Raw genomic sequence first — 14,461 nt, 5'->3', positions numbered from 1 at the left:
TGTCATGTGTTTCCTCGAGATCCCAATAAACTTTTGTGTGTAACATTACGCGTTTTGGTCTACCATTTGTTTTGGTTCTGACAGAAATGAAACACATTTTAGTATCAATGTTATTTTGAGCAACCAAAATAGAATTCATTAGATTGTAACACCAAGAAAACATTATCGAACTTTTAATAATAATTCACTTAAAATACATTGCACATAATCTTGTACCTCAAACATCACTCGAAGATTAAGTACAAATTCCAAATATTATTGCTGCCATTTGAAAAAACATCTTATAAAAAAATGTTGTTTTTCTTTTTAAGAGGGATGTATAAACATATTATGGACATTTTTTTCTACATGAAAGAAAAATTGAAATAGATTTAACATTGACAAATTCAGAAAACAATAATTCTTTGATGAAAGACAGATAAATTATTTAGATCAGTGTTCCTCAACCAGTGGGTCGCGGGGCTTGAGCTTGGCAAAACAATGCAAATAAAAGTCCTGTTCTATCCATCTGGAATTATTCATGCAACTCCTCTTCTGGATTTTGTTGGATTGTACAAATATACCTTTAGTTGATGAAAATGTACCTCCAGTGCATGCTTTTTTGCAAGAAGTGAGGGTTATCATCTGTGGGGCACGATGAGGCCGGGTTGCCTCCTTTTTTCTCTCTTCACGTGTTAGGGAGGTCTGGATCACATTTAAACCACATGTCTGTGCTCGTGTGAGGGAAAAAGAAGTGCTTGATGCCAGGATTTAACAGCGCTACAAGAGAAAGGGTTGAAGCAAGAAGCAAAGTGGGACTAAAACTTGCACTGGGTGGACAAAGAGGTACACTAGGTCATCAAACTTATTGGTAATCTCGAATTCTTAAACATGCAACATTCAAATACGTACTACATGGTTTTTAGAAAAATCTATAAATGTTTCATTGGTATGTTACAATTACTTTCCCAAATAATGCACTTTAAAGACAGTGTGTCTTGTCTTTGTCATCCTGAGCTGTGTTGTCATTGGAGGAACTCCAGCACCCTAGAAAGCCAGTTGCCATATTATTTTATGTGTTAACTAGTCAAAGAAGTTACAAATGTTTTACGCAAAGTTTTGGTAGTTTTGTGGAGAATGCATAGGCTTTGTGTCACAGGTGGATGCAGTATTGGTACAACGGGCATGTCCAAAGTCCAGCCTTGGGGCCAGTTACAGCCCATGATCAAATTTTTACTAGCCCACGGCATCTGTCATAAAATTAATGATATGTGGCCGGCCAGTAATGTTGACTGCAGTATAAAATGAATTTGTACAAAAATAAAAATCCCCTTTTCACCAGGTAATGGCAGTATCTCTTTGGCCATTTAGCCCTTGGCTCCCTGTAGGAATTTTAGCCTCACCCATTTCCGACATGGTCATTGTAAATAAAAAAGGAAAGTTGACTGTGAGGGCAGCTGCTTACAGGACAAGTTAAAATTGGAGTGTTTTTTTACCGAAATCCGAAACAACTGTGTCTGCCTAATTTGCCAAGAGACTGCAACCGTTTTTTAAAGGATATAATATAAAAAGCACTGCCAGAGGAAACATGCAGACTATTGAAACCTAACTGGAAACAAACACTTTGAAATGTTGAAGCAACTGGAAGCTGTTTTAATGGCACAGCAGCACTTTTTCACAGACCCTGCGAGTCAAATGTAAATACTACATAGGTGAGCTACGAGGTTGTGACGCTGATTGCAAAATACTGCAAAAGTTTTAGTTCAAAAGATGCCAGGCCCTCACACATTTTCAGCCTACTAAATCTAAAAAGTTTGGACACCCCTGTGGTAGAACAAAGGGTGAGCAGCCAAAAAGGTGCTAACTGGCAAAAAACCGCACAGAAAGCCGCCAAAGGAGGGGGAACTGGGACCGATCAACAAAAGCTTTGGCAGAAAAATGGAGGATGGTTGACCAAAAAACATGGAACCAGCAGCCAGGCTAACCGGGAACCAACAACAAAAAGTGGAAACGGCTACAGCGATAAAGGGGAACATGGCAAAACAGTAGCTACGTCCAGGCTCGTGGGCCAAACATCACACAGCGGGCAGCGAACAAGCGCCAACCGTGAGCAATGACGTCCCAGCTCTATAGCAAAAACCCTAGATTGGTCAACTTTGAGACTAAATTTCTTCCATACCTGACCCATGGAATATGTTGCAACATATTTGTTTAATTGTGGGGGGGGGACACAACATATTCTGCGCTTTATTGAAAATAAAAATCTATTTGGTACTGTTTAAACTGTAGAACCAGAGGTGTTGAAGTGAACAGACTGAAATTACTGAGCTTTTCGCTGGCTCCATTTTGACAAAGAAGAAGGTGGGCGGTAAGAAGCCCTCAAGGGGCTCTTTGAATTTTATGAGGCCATTTTCAGCTTTGAGCTTGTTGTGCCTACTTACACAAGCGAACACGGCATCAAAGCTGTGCAAATAAAACGTTCAAGTTTTAAAGCCCGACCATTTGGCTGGCGGGTGTCCTGGGGGCTGCTTTTGTGACGGGTTGCGTCTGGCTCACGCACACACAAAGCGAGGTTGAGGTCAGCTGGTCTGGGAGTCGGCGAGGCAGCCAGTTGTGAAGACGAGATCATAGCGGGTGCTTCTCGGAGGCGAGCACAGAAGATCCGGCAGGATGCTGCTGAGGACTCTTTGTGGAAGCTCCTTCTTGATGACTCTCCTGATGGAGCTCAGCTGGATCGGTGGGATTTTTTGCCTTCAGAGGGATGCTGGAAATAGGGTGAGTGGCTTTAACTACAGTTTTATTTCAGTTTTTTAGAATGCAGTTAAATTGAATGGTCTTGTAGTTGTTGATTGCAATCGGTTAGATATACAGGGTGTTTCAAAAGTCTCTGACACATTTTGACAATGAATATATTGGAAACTATCAATGGTATAAAAAAAAACATCTGGTAAATTCAGGAAGCCTAAAATCCCCATCTTAACATGGAATGAAATGAAATGAAATGATCTGCATTTATATGGCGCTTTTCAAGTCAATGACTTCCCAAAGAGCTTTACAATGTGCTCCACATTTCCCAATAGCGGCCTTGCAGCCATGTAAGGTGCTAACCTGCTTATTGGGGGTATTAGGGATTCAGTGTCTTACCCAAGGACACTTCGACACGTAACTCGGACGAGCCGGGATTCGAACTGCGACCTCTTGATCCCAAGACGGGCGCTCTACCTCCTGAGCCGATCTATGTCTTGCAGTGTTGTGTTCAGAAAATGTTTAACCCTGAGGCTCCAGTGTGGTCGCGCCTCATCCTGTTGGAAAATTATGTCACCAGATTCTATTAAGCAGTTTTGCAGCATGTGGAGGTATGTCTCGCCATTGACTGGTGCTCTTCAAAATATGAAAGGTCTGTGGACAGATTTCTTTGGCATAGCACGAAACACTGTCACTTTTTTGTCACTTGCTAACTTTTCCATTTACAATAAAGTCACCCCATCACTAAAAACAAGCCAGTCATCAAATCTGTCATCTTCCATCTTTTCTTGCAAACGTCAAAGCGAGCTGGTTTATCTTCAACAGTTGGTCTAACTCAGTGGTTCTCAGGTATTAGGGCTTGCCCTCCTTGACCCCAGGGCTGTGTCATGGGGCATGCGTGTGACATAATAAGCATAACAAGCAGGTAAGCGCCTTGCATGGCTGACTCCCTATAGGTGTGTGGGTGTGTGTGTGAATGGGTAAGTGTGAAGCACATTGTAAAGAAGGGTCTTCATTGAGTTGAAAAGCGCTATATAAATGCAGACCATTTACTATTTACATCGTGGGATTTTGTTTTTACTAGAATAATGTGCAATTGTGCCCCCAATACTCTACGGGGCCGTAGCACTCTCGTTGGCAAAGAGTTTGCTCGTGGTGAAGAAGTTTTGTTTATATTGAGCATTAGCGCTCTGGACGGAGCTCGAAGTGTTGATACGAAGCGTAGCAGACGCTCAAGTGTAACTGTGAAACAATATTTAGCAGGGAGAAGAAGACCGACGGAATGAAACGGAGATTAACAGACAAGAGTATTCTGAAAGCTGCGGAAATATGGTGTAACTATGGACGAGAAAAAGAAAGTTGTCTTACTGTAGCTAAAAATGTTGGTAGCAGAGAGAACGGAGCCAAATATTTATATTTTCACGCCATTTAACGACATTACACCCCAGACACGCTGAGCAGCTTGAGTTTTTTTCTATTTTTAACGTGCCGAATCTACATATAGATCGGAGAACACCAATATTGAGAAATCATTGTTTTGTCCTCACCAATATTATGTGATCACTTACAAAAATGATCGATCAATTAAAGCAACGCAGAAAGGATTAAAGCATGTGCTCTCCTCAAGCACTGACGCATGGGATTGAGGTATTGGCAGTAACACCAATGCTTTTTGGTGAATTTGTCCCCACCAATGCCAAACCTACTACGTCTTTGCCTATTATTGCCAACAATCATCACACATTCCTATTTCAGTAAACCAGCAAACATTGTTGGCATCATATAATTGAGAAGCAGCTGAGATTTACTATGTGCTGCTTCAATCCCCGCCTAAAAAGTAGTGCACGTACTAAAACTATGTGCTTGTTGTGCTATTAATCCACACATTGTCTTTGATTAAAACAATCTGCACCTTTATATTATATATTTTTGTTTTACAGGTTATTATTTTCCTATTATAGTGTTCTTGAGTTAATGTTGGTGATCAGTTGTTGGCTCTTGGGGCACGAGACGTTTTGTAATTCCTGGAGGGGGGCATGAGAGATAAAAATTGAGAAGCACTGGTCCAACTGTAGCTTGTAAGGTGTCATGTGCAGTCGACTTCTTAAGACATGGCAAACAGTTGTTGTAGGACACTAAAGTTCCCCTACTGGCTCTTCTGATTCATTTACAGTGGCATTGCGGGAAAGCAGTTCCAATTCGTCCAATCACATCTTCTGAAGTTGAGGGTCGGCCCATTCGTTTAGCTGGGCATAAACATAATAATCTGCTATGAATTTATTATACCATCTCACAATGGACTTCTTTTCTGGTGTCTTCTTTCCGAATGTCCTGCAAAATGCACATTGAACAACAGTCTGTGATTCACTTTTTGCAAATATAAAAACACAAAACGGCCTTTTCTAGTCGAGTTAATGCCATTATTGAGTCTGAAAAGAAATTTTTAAAAAGTAAATAGCTTTACAAAAATACTGAATGTATTTAGCTTTTAAATGCCTTACTACCATTCATGGTAAAGGAGATAGGGGGCTTCAAATGTGCACCAGACTTTTGGAACATCCTGTATTCATCTTTTGACGCTCGCATGGCAATGCTGAGAGTCGCACTAGAGAAAAATGAGCCACAATGACTTGTAGTTTTAAACATGTCTCCTGGATGTCAACAAAGCCATACACCAGTCCCAAGCAACTGTAGCTGCTCAGTAGCCTAGATGGTAGTGTGCCCGCTTTGAGACTGGGAGGTCGCTGGTTCGCGCCTCGACCGAGACATACCTAATTGGTATAATGGCGGCGCCCTCTGGCTGCGGCTGCATCGACTCGCTACAACGGGTCAGATGTATCGACATTTCGTTCTGTGTACATTGTTACAAAGAATGACAATACAAAGGAAATTATTATTATTATTATTATTATTATTTAATGACTACCAATAACCAACCAGAGAACATTGTGGAAACCCATCACTGTGCTATTGTTCTTACAATAAGTCATGGGTACGCTGTTTAAAGCATAGTAAAATACAATTTATTTTTTTTGAATAGCACCTGAGTGTCTTTGCAGAAGTTTAAAAAAAAGCTTTAGCTCCTTTCTATTACAGATATGAAATCTAACAGCAAAGTTCCCATAATATGGTAAACATTTTCATTAAAAAAAAGATAAACAGAAAGACCTTTAAAACACGATATCAATCATTTTAATTGTTGTTTGTGTGTTATTTTTGTCACTTTGCAGTCAGCATGAGTTTCCCGAAATTAAAGAGGTGAAACAAATTCTATTGTTATTTTAATTAAGTTGTGTTGTTATGTTTAACTTATATCATCAATGTCATATTCCTTAACCTTTTCTGTGTCTTACAACATTAAGCAAAATCAAGTAACTTTAGGATAATTAAACAACAAGTGCTTTACTAGGGGTGGGCAAATCGATACAAATGTCAATGTTATTGATAGTGAGAAAGTAGGTGGATCAGATTGATACTAATGTCCTGTTATTGATACGTTCCTCCTCCACCAGTTTTCTCAAAGCATCACTCCTCTATGTAGATGTCACAGCCTTTCCCACCCTCACTCAGCACCCTTGGCAGCACTCTAAGACTTAATTAATGGATTGATGGATGGACGGACAGATGATTCATGGATGAGTAAATAGATCAGTGGAGTTTATGCCTGGTGTGTGAATGAGAGGCACACCTTTAGCAATTCTCCCTGGTCTGCTGCTGGATTATGCCGGCCAGGTAGAGGATAGGGACTAATTTATGTGCCCACCCCTACCAGAAGAGGCAAACAGGAACACAGCGCGATCAGGACTTTTTCCAACTACACAAAAGGACAATTTCAGGTGTAATTTCTATGGTAAAGTAGTCTGCTACAGTGGCAACAACACATATTTGAATGAAAATCATGAAAAAACCTCACCCGGCAGAGAGCAACAAGCTGCAACCAGGAATGTAAACCTCATACTGTTCCTGAACAAAAACCTGTAAATCCATTGTCACCATGGCAACAGAGCCAATGAGAGACAATTGATACTTTATTTGCTATACTGACTTTATCTTCAAAATATTGTGCAAAGAAAGGTTGTCTTGTTGACATTGTCATACAGTGTATTTTGGTTACAATGCTGCATTTTTGGTTTGACTCTCTTGGCCTTTTTTCCTGAAACAGTTGTATTTAAAATATTTCTAGATTTTATACTTTTAGTTTGCAATGTAGTTTTTTGTTACAATATGAAACCTTTTTAGTGGTAAGAATGTTTGTGCTGTGTTCATAGAAATTCTGAACTAACTCTAGTGGGGAATGATTAAATTATCCAATGATCATGACATTTCTGAGCAAAAAGCATCCATATCAGATTGGTATCAATACTATCCTGTATTTACTTGGATAATAATAAAATACCCAGTAGTGCCTACCCTTAGTTGTCACACAACTTAGCTTTTGAATGCTAACATCTTTGCTAAACGTTGAAGGCGGATTTTAAGCTTGTTTCAATCCACGTGCTACAAATGAAAAGAAAATGGTGAGTTCTCCCAGCAGGTGATGAAGCAGTGGGAGAGGAAAGTGCGCTCGGCTTCCAGCCTAGACGAGTTGCTCAGACTGGCAGACTTCCCCGACTGGAAGTTGTGGAAGTGCCGCATGAGATTGCAGCAGCCCGATCCGTTTTTCTCACCGCCATCGGCCGGCTCCCACCGCTCTACCCGTTACGCTGCTGAGTCTTACAGCCTGGAGATACTGAAAGGTATGATGAGCGGTGTTCTGCCAAAGCCCCCAACCCTCTCGAGACATCCTACCTTGGGCTGACCTGACAGCAGCAGCTTTGTTCATTATAAGCAAGTAAAACCAGGAACACTGAAACTCAGATTTATTGCAAACAGAATGATATAAAATGAGTGTCGGCATGCATACAGTACATACAGGGGCGGAATGGGCTCCTTTTTCAGCCCGGGCGTTTTCAACCCGAAGAAATCTGAATGAATGGAAAAGCAGCAAGCTCTTATGATGCATTTTTATTGAAAAGCGATTCAGGTATAAGTATACTACATCCATTATCTGCACCACCTATTCTCTGTAGGGTCGCAGGGGGTGCTGGAGCCCATCTCAGCTATTTTCGAGCAGTGGGCAGGGGACACTCTAAACCGGTTGCCCGCCAGTCGCACGGCACACAGAGACAGACAACTCACTCGCTCAGTCACACCTAGGGACAATTTGGACCGGCCAATTACCCTGACATGCATGTTTTGGGAATGTGGGAGGAAACCCACACAAGCACGGGGAGAACATGCAAACTCCACACAGGAAGGTTTGATCTCATGACTTCGGCTAACCACTGCCCTGCCGTTCTGCTCTCAAGATATATATATATATATATATATATATATATATATATATATATATATATATATATCTCATGTCATCAGCCACACCGCTTATCCTCAGTAAGGTCGCGGGGGTGCTGGAACCCATCCCAGCAATCCTCGGGCAGTGGGCAGGGGACACCCTGAACTGGTTGCCAGCCAATCGCAGGGCACACAGGGACAGACAACTCACACGCTCATTCACACCTAGGGACAATTTGGACCGGCCAATTCACCTGAAATGCATGTTTTTTTGGAATGTGGGAAGGAACCGGAGTGCCCGGAGGAAACCCACGCAAGCACGGGGAGAACATACAAGTCTGGAGGTGGATTTGAACCCACGCAGGAGGTTCCCAAGACATGAACTGTGCCGCCAATGCGCTAACCACTGCGCCGCCGTGCTGCCCTATATATATATATATATATATATATATATATATATATATATATATATATATATATATATATATATATATATATATATATATATATATATATATATATATATATATATATATATATATATATATATATATATATATATATATATATATATATATATATATATATATATATATATATATATATATATATATATATATATATGAGAGAGAGACATATATATACATAAGATATATGGGTTGTCACCAGATTCTATTAAGCAGTTTTGCAGCATGTGGAGGTATGTCCAACACCCCCACAGCCCTACTGAGGATAAGCGGTGCAGATAATGAATGAATGAATGAATAATAGCTTGTGTTTTCCACGCAGCCATAGAGGAGGAGTGGCAACGAACGCAATGCATACCAAGGGAGACGTGTTTGGACGTGGCTAAGGAATTGGGCACTGAGCCATCCATGTTCTTCAAGCCGCCTTGTGTATCTATCCACAGGTTGGTTTAACAAAAAAGTCCTTCATTAGTCATTCAAGCTTGCCTTAATACCCCGTCAAACGTTTATTTATCAATGTGCATTTTTGTATTTTCCTTACAACAGATGTAGTGGTTGCTGCAATCAAGAAGGTGTCACATGCAGAAACATAAGCACAGTTCTGGTAAACAAAACTGTAAGTTAGCCAGTGTATTTCTCATGAAATTTCGTCAAAGGCAGATATGATCTCTGATCCATGTTTTCTTTATCCATGACCTTTAGATCCTTAGCGTGATTCCTTTTAAGTTTGTACCAGAACCTGTCCTGATAAAAGTAGCTAATCATACAGAATGCAGATGCATGGAGCCGGCTATCATCCGACGAAATGCTCAGCCTCTGAAAAGCAGTGGGTGAGTCTGAAATGTGTCACTTCAATAGATGCAATCTTGAGCGTATTTTCCTTGCAGTTGTTCTCTGATTGGCCAGTTTTCTGAAGGTGAAAACTCCAAGAGACTTTGCGTCAGTGGTTGGATTTGGGATTGTGCAAGTGACCGATGCATACCGTACCCCACCAACAGTAGACCTGGTGAGTGTCCTAAGTGTGCAAGATAAACAGTTAATGAAACACTTAAAATAAATATGATTGTCAGGATAAATGGGGAAATACTTACTGTCCTGAGTTCTACAGGGTTTTCCAAAAGTATTGGGCACATCTTAACATTGAATATCTCGGAAAACTATTAAGGATATTAAAACACTTCTAGTAAATTCAGAAAGCTTGTAATCTCAATTATTACATCTAATGTCGAAAGATGTTCAATGTGAGCACCATTGGTCATACAAGACACATGAAGCTGATAGTCAAATTCTTATCAAACGTGCCCAAACATTGCATTATCAATGGTTGCTACAGTTTCTGTTATTCGTGCCTTTAGCTCATCCATGTCTCTCGGAATAGGGGGGAAAGACTCCTCATCGCTAAAAAACAAATCTACCTCTTCTGTTGAATTGCAATGCAAAATTCACAACGAGCTGGTTTATCTGTTTCCTTCCACTGTTGGACTAACTGTAGATTGAATTGTCTTTATTGTCATTGATATAAGCATTGTGAAACATTGCAAGCAAATACATTAGAATTGAAACTCCAGGGTATATAAGTAGCAAAGATGTTAAAAGGAAAAAAAGATTTAAAACTGTCAGGATAAATGGGCAAAAATGTTTACAACGTAGTGCTTAGTGATTGGCCTAAGTTATAGTAATAATCCAATGTCTATGAATAGAAAAGAATAGTTCATTGTAACAATCATGAAATGAAAAGAAATACAAGTCACAAGATATATATTTTTACAGTTTCGTGCAGTATCATTTATCAACAAAAAAAAAAGAAAAACCCCAAATGAGTCACGAGACATGTTTTCACTGTTTTGTGCGCTTGTTTAGGGTGGCGATGGCCCTAGGGAAGAAGCTGTGTCTGAGCCTGTTTGTCCTTGTTTTTAGGGACCTGTAGCACTTACAAAAGCTCAAATAAGTGGTGGCCAGGGTGTGAAGAATCCTTTACAATTTTGAATTCTCTGCTGTACTATAACAAGCTCACAATATCTTTTAGACTGGGCAGAGAGCAGTCAATGATCTCATGGGCTGTGTTGATTACTCTCAGTATGTTTTTCCCTTTCTGCTGCTGTTCTCCTAGCATACCGTACCGTGCCATTGAATCCCAAAACACTCTCCACTGTGGCTTTGTAGAACCAGGGGTCGCCAACCTTTTTGAATCTGGGAGATACTTTTTTATTAATATTTAGCGCAAAGGCCTACCAGTATGAAATGCATTTCTAAAATAGCAACTTATGTTATTGCTGTGTTTTTACAATGCTATTGTTGAGTTAATACCTGGTTTTAATAATTAGAACTAGGTTGAAAAACAACACAGTCAACCACTAAAACACTGTTTTCAAAGGTATTCCTTAAGTAGGCACAGAACGTGAGCAGTTCTTCCCCACAATCATGAAAATTTGTTGCAAAATATTCCACACACTAATGTAACTCAAGAAATTTTGTTTCAATGTTGACCCATCTGGCTTGTTTACAGTAGGGCTTTGACGTCATTGAAGGAACACAACACTTTCCAAATGGTGAATCCCGTAACACAACATGTGAGGCCAGCTCTAAAACAGACAGCCATTGTAGTAAACAGCAATAAGCATACCACTCATTTATGACTGGGTGTTGACGATTGCTGCTTTCCGTTTTAGCCGCGAGTGTCGCTGTTGCAATCATTTTATTCGGTTAGCTCCCCGATAGCGTTGGGGCTGCCAAGGGATTCCCTGTTTTGTTTCCTTCCGGTCGGCGCTTGTTGGCTGACAACGGTGTGTTGTTTGGCTAGTTAGCCTGGCGTTAACGCCGGTTTTGCTGAGGTCACTTTGTTTATTCCCAGCTGGCTTTGTGTTTATGGCTTTCGCAGTTGCTGCTTTTTGTCGTTGGTTTGCGGTTAGCCTGTCTGCTCACTGCATGTTTTTTGGTCAGCTAGCCTGGTCTTTCGTGATCAGTGCCAGTTAGCCGCATTGGACTGCTCACCGTGTGTTATTTTTGCCAATTAGTTTCTTTTTGGCTGCTGGCCCTTTGTTGTCCTATTACTGTATCTACCTGCAACACAACTCGTAGGTATTCCCCACAGAAACTAGCGACACATGTCTTAAAACACCCGTAACCTATTTGAGTAACATGTAAAACAATAAGGCGATGTGTTCCTTTGATGACTCACATCTCAGGAGGACAACAGATATGTCTACGCTCGTCTTCATAAGTCATCTCAGAAAATAATTGGAATATACAGATGACATATTCATTTCGATTTTGTGCAGGAACCATGTATTATTTCCTCACCTTTTGCATGTTTAAGAATATGGGAATACCTTAAATGAAAGCTTCAAGAGCTCCATCACTACTATCTTTATCTTACATAGATACCAAGTGGTGATCACATTGGTGTTACCAGTTGAAAGAAGACAAGATTTTATTTTATGACCTTCTGGTCAGAGTTTCCGATGACTTCATGGATGCCCGACTGTGAGATGGATGTGGATCTCTGCGACTGCGTTCCACAAGCTGCGCCGACTCCCCAACAAAGATCGGCCCAACGCTGCCACCTTAACAGCTCCGTCTGTTCTCACAGACATCAACACTTTGACCGCTCTTCCTGCAGGTACAAACAATATCTATTCTAGACAGTACACATGACGGTGGCTATGTTGGCCCTTCAAGAATGTTTTCACATTGCCACATTAAAAGCTTTAACTTAAAGCTTAAAAATACAAAAGCATTTTTCACGAATCAAAAACTTGTGAGACGCAATCATGAAGTGAAACCAAACTATTTCAACATTTTATATAGCATTTCCAACAAACAAAAAATGAAAAGAAGGTGGTTCGAAAACCCCCTGTTCTCTCAGCTCAGCCAGCTGATTCCAGATGTTCCAATGCCGACCTAAACGAATAACAATGACAAAAAGAGTACACCTGTGTGTAAGTCTAATTTTAAATGCACCTGGTCTGTGATGGGCTCAGCGGTCTGTGAAAGGAGACACTGGAGAACATACAGCATTATTGAGACCAGAAAACGCACCAGGCATGTCCGTGATAAACTTGTGGAAAATTTTAAAGCAGGAATGGGATGCAAAACGATTTTGCAGCATTTACACATATCCCGAAGGACTGGTCGAGCATTAATATCGAATTAGAGATAGCATAAAGCCAATGTAAATCTACCAAGACCTGGCCATCCCTCTAATCTTTTGGCCCAAACCAGGACAAAACTAATCAGATGCGTAACCAAGAGGACTATGGTCACATTGCATGACCTGCAGGCATACACCACTGAGGTGGGACAATCTGTGCACAATAGAATAGAATATACAGACAAGACAGCTATTAGTCTTAATCTGCATAAATGTGCCCTTTCTATCAAAGAGTGTCAAAAAGAAAGCCCTTTATGAAAGAATACCATAAAAGGCATCTTTGGCATTTGGCGCAAGCCAAATGGGAGACTCAAATAACATGTGGAACAAAGTGCTCTTGTCAGATGAGAACAAAATTAAACTTTTTGGGCTGAATGCAAAGCGTAACGTTTGGCATAAGAGTAAGACTGCTCATCACCCTGAAAACCCCATGCCCACAGTCAAACATGGTGGTAGCAGTATCATGCTCTCGGATTGACTCTTCAGCAGAACATCGTTGAAGTTGGTGGGAAGATTGATGGAGCAAAATACAGGGAAAATCTGGCAGAAAATCGGTTGGAATCTGCAAGAGACTTGAGTCCTGGGAGCAGGGTCACCATCAAACAGGACAATGACCCTAAACATAAATCAAAATCTACAATGAGATGGTTAAAAACTTACAATATAAAGGTTTTAGAATGGCCAAGCCAAAGTCCAGACCTCAATCCTGTAAACTATTTGTGGAATTACCTGAAATATATTGTGCAAAGTCACCATCAAACCTTAAGAAACTTGAGTTGTTTAGTAAGGAAGAATGTACAAATATTGGTGTTTCAAAACGTCTACAGACATACCCAAAAAAAACTTGTGGCTGTGATCGCAGCAAAGGAAGTTGTACAAACTATTAATTCAAAAGAAGACAATATTTTTGTTGTATACAATTGGCTTCTTTTTACTCTTATGTCTCACCTGTTGTTGATTCTTAGAAGGTATTTCATGTTTTAATATACAAGTTTGAAGCCTGAACTATGGCAATATGTCAAAACGTTCTTGAGGGGTCAATACATTAGCAACGCACTGTAAATGTTTGCATGGTTTTTTTCTCTTTCTTCTATTGACAGATGCAAGTGGCCCAAGTAGAAGCAGCTAGTACGTCTTGCAGGAATGGAGACCCATAATTTATTGACAGCACTATTTATGCAAATCACTCAAAGAGATAACAACGAGTCACAGCACCATGTGAAGTGATTTTAAAGTGATGATTCGAAGTTTGATTCTATGTGTACTTTTTCTGGTGCGCTGAATATATAAATTATAAAAAGACTATTTATATTTTGTCTCATGAAAGTATTGATTGTTGTGCATATTTGCGTTTTTGATGCATTTATTTTTGGAGGAAGAAAAGAAAAACATTAAAGGGACGCTGTGCAATATTTGACCACTAACTGTCGCTGTATCGTGTATCGCATCTGGAAAGGAGTGCTGTAAAGCATAAGGAAGAGTTAAAACTACTGAGACTTAAAGTGACCAATCTGTATGATTTTACTCCTCATTGTTTTTGCATGAGTTTCTTTTGTTCAGCAGCAAGATGACGGACAATCATTTCAGCTCCCTCTAGGTCAGCAACCTTTTCGGTGTGGAGTACCACTTTCAAATTTCCTTGTCAATCAGTGTGCCACACCAAGATTAATGACTCGCACATTTTTTTAATATCCAACTGAGCTGTCATTTTAAACTAGTCCAAATGTACAACATGGATAGACATTGAAATAGTATAACTGACCTATTTATGTAGCACTATTCTTGT

The 14,461-nt window shown here is 40.2% G+C and overlaps 1 protein-coding gene across 4 annotated transcripts; it reads left to right on the top strand.

Annotated features, from left to right (window-relative positions):
* The first annotated feature begins 2,405 nt into the window (after nucleotides 1–2,405).
* On the top strand, nucleotides 2,406–14,071 carry vegfd (vascular endothelial growth factor D). Of its 4 annotated transcripts, XM_088333251.1 has the most exons (9): nucleotides 2,406–2,754; nucleotides 5,955–5,982; nucleotides 7,256–7,460; nucleotides 8,848–8,968; nucleotides 9,072–9,141; nucleotides 9,228–9,355; nucleotides 9,413–9,531; nucleotides 11,979–12,144; nucleotides 13,776–14,071. In XM_088333251.1, the coding sequence occupies exons 1-9, from the start codon at nucleotides 2,741–2,743 to the stop codon at nucleotides 13,792–13,794; spliced, it is 870 nt and encodes a 289-aa protein (XP_088189377.1). In that variant the 5' UTR covers nucleotides 2,406–2,740; the 3' UTR covers nucleotides 13,795–14,071. The 4 variants fall into 4 exon arrangements, with proteins under 4 accessions (XP_088189377.1, XP_088189376.1, XP_088189375.1 ...); XM_088333250.1 differs by lacking the exon at nucleotides 5,955–5,982 and having other exon boundaries at nucleotides 7,259–7,460; XM_088333249.1 differs by lacking the exon at nucleotides 5,955–5,982.
* The last annotated feature ends 390 nt before the right edge of the window (nucleotides 14,072–14,461 follow it).

Source organism: Urocampus carinirostris, chromosome 4 (genome assembly GCF_059441175.1).
Source record: "Urocampus carinirostris isolate Australia breed hairy pipefish chromosome 4, RoL_Ucar_1.0, whole genome shotgun sequence".
Classification (NCBI taxonomy): domain Eukaryota; kingdom Metazoa; phylum Chordata; class Actinopteri; order Syngnathiformes; family Syngnathidae; genus Urocampus; species Urocampus carinirostris.
This window is presented reverse-complemented; position numbering and strand designations above follow the sequence as displayed.

Coding starts and splice junctions, on each gene's coding strand:
- vegfd (XM_088333249.1), top strand. CDS start 2,650: ATGCTGCTGAGGACTCTTTGTGGAAGCTCCTTCTTGATGACTCTCCTG. Junction 2,755..7,255: donor AGAGGGATGCTGGAAATAGG/GTGAGTGGCTTT, acceptor GAGTTCTCCCAG/CAGGTGATGAAGCAGTGGGA. Junction 9,356..9,412: donor CAGCCTCTGAAAAGCAGTGG/GTGAGTCTGAAA, acceptor TTTTCCTTGCAG/TTGTTCTCTGATTGGCCAGT.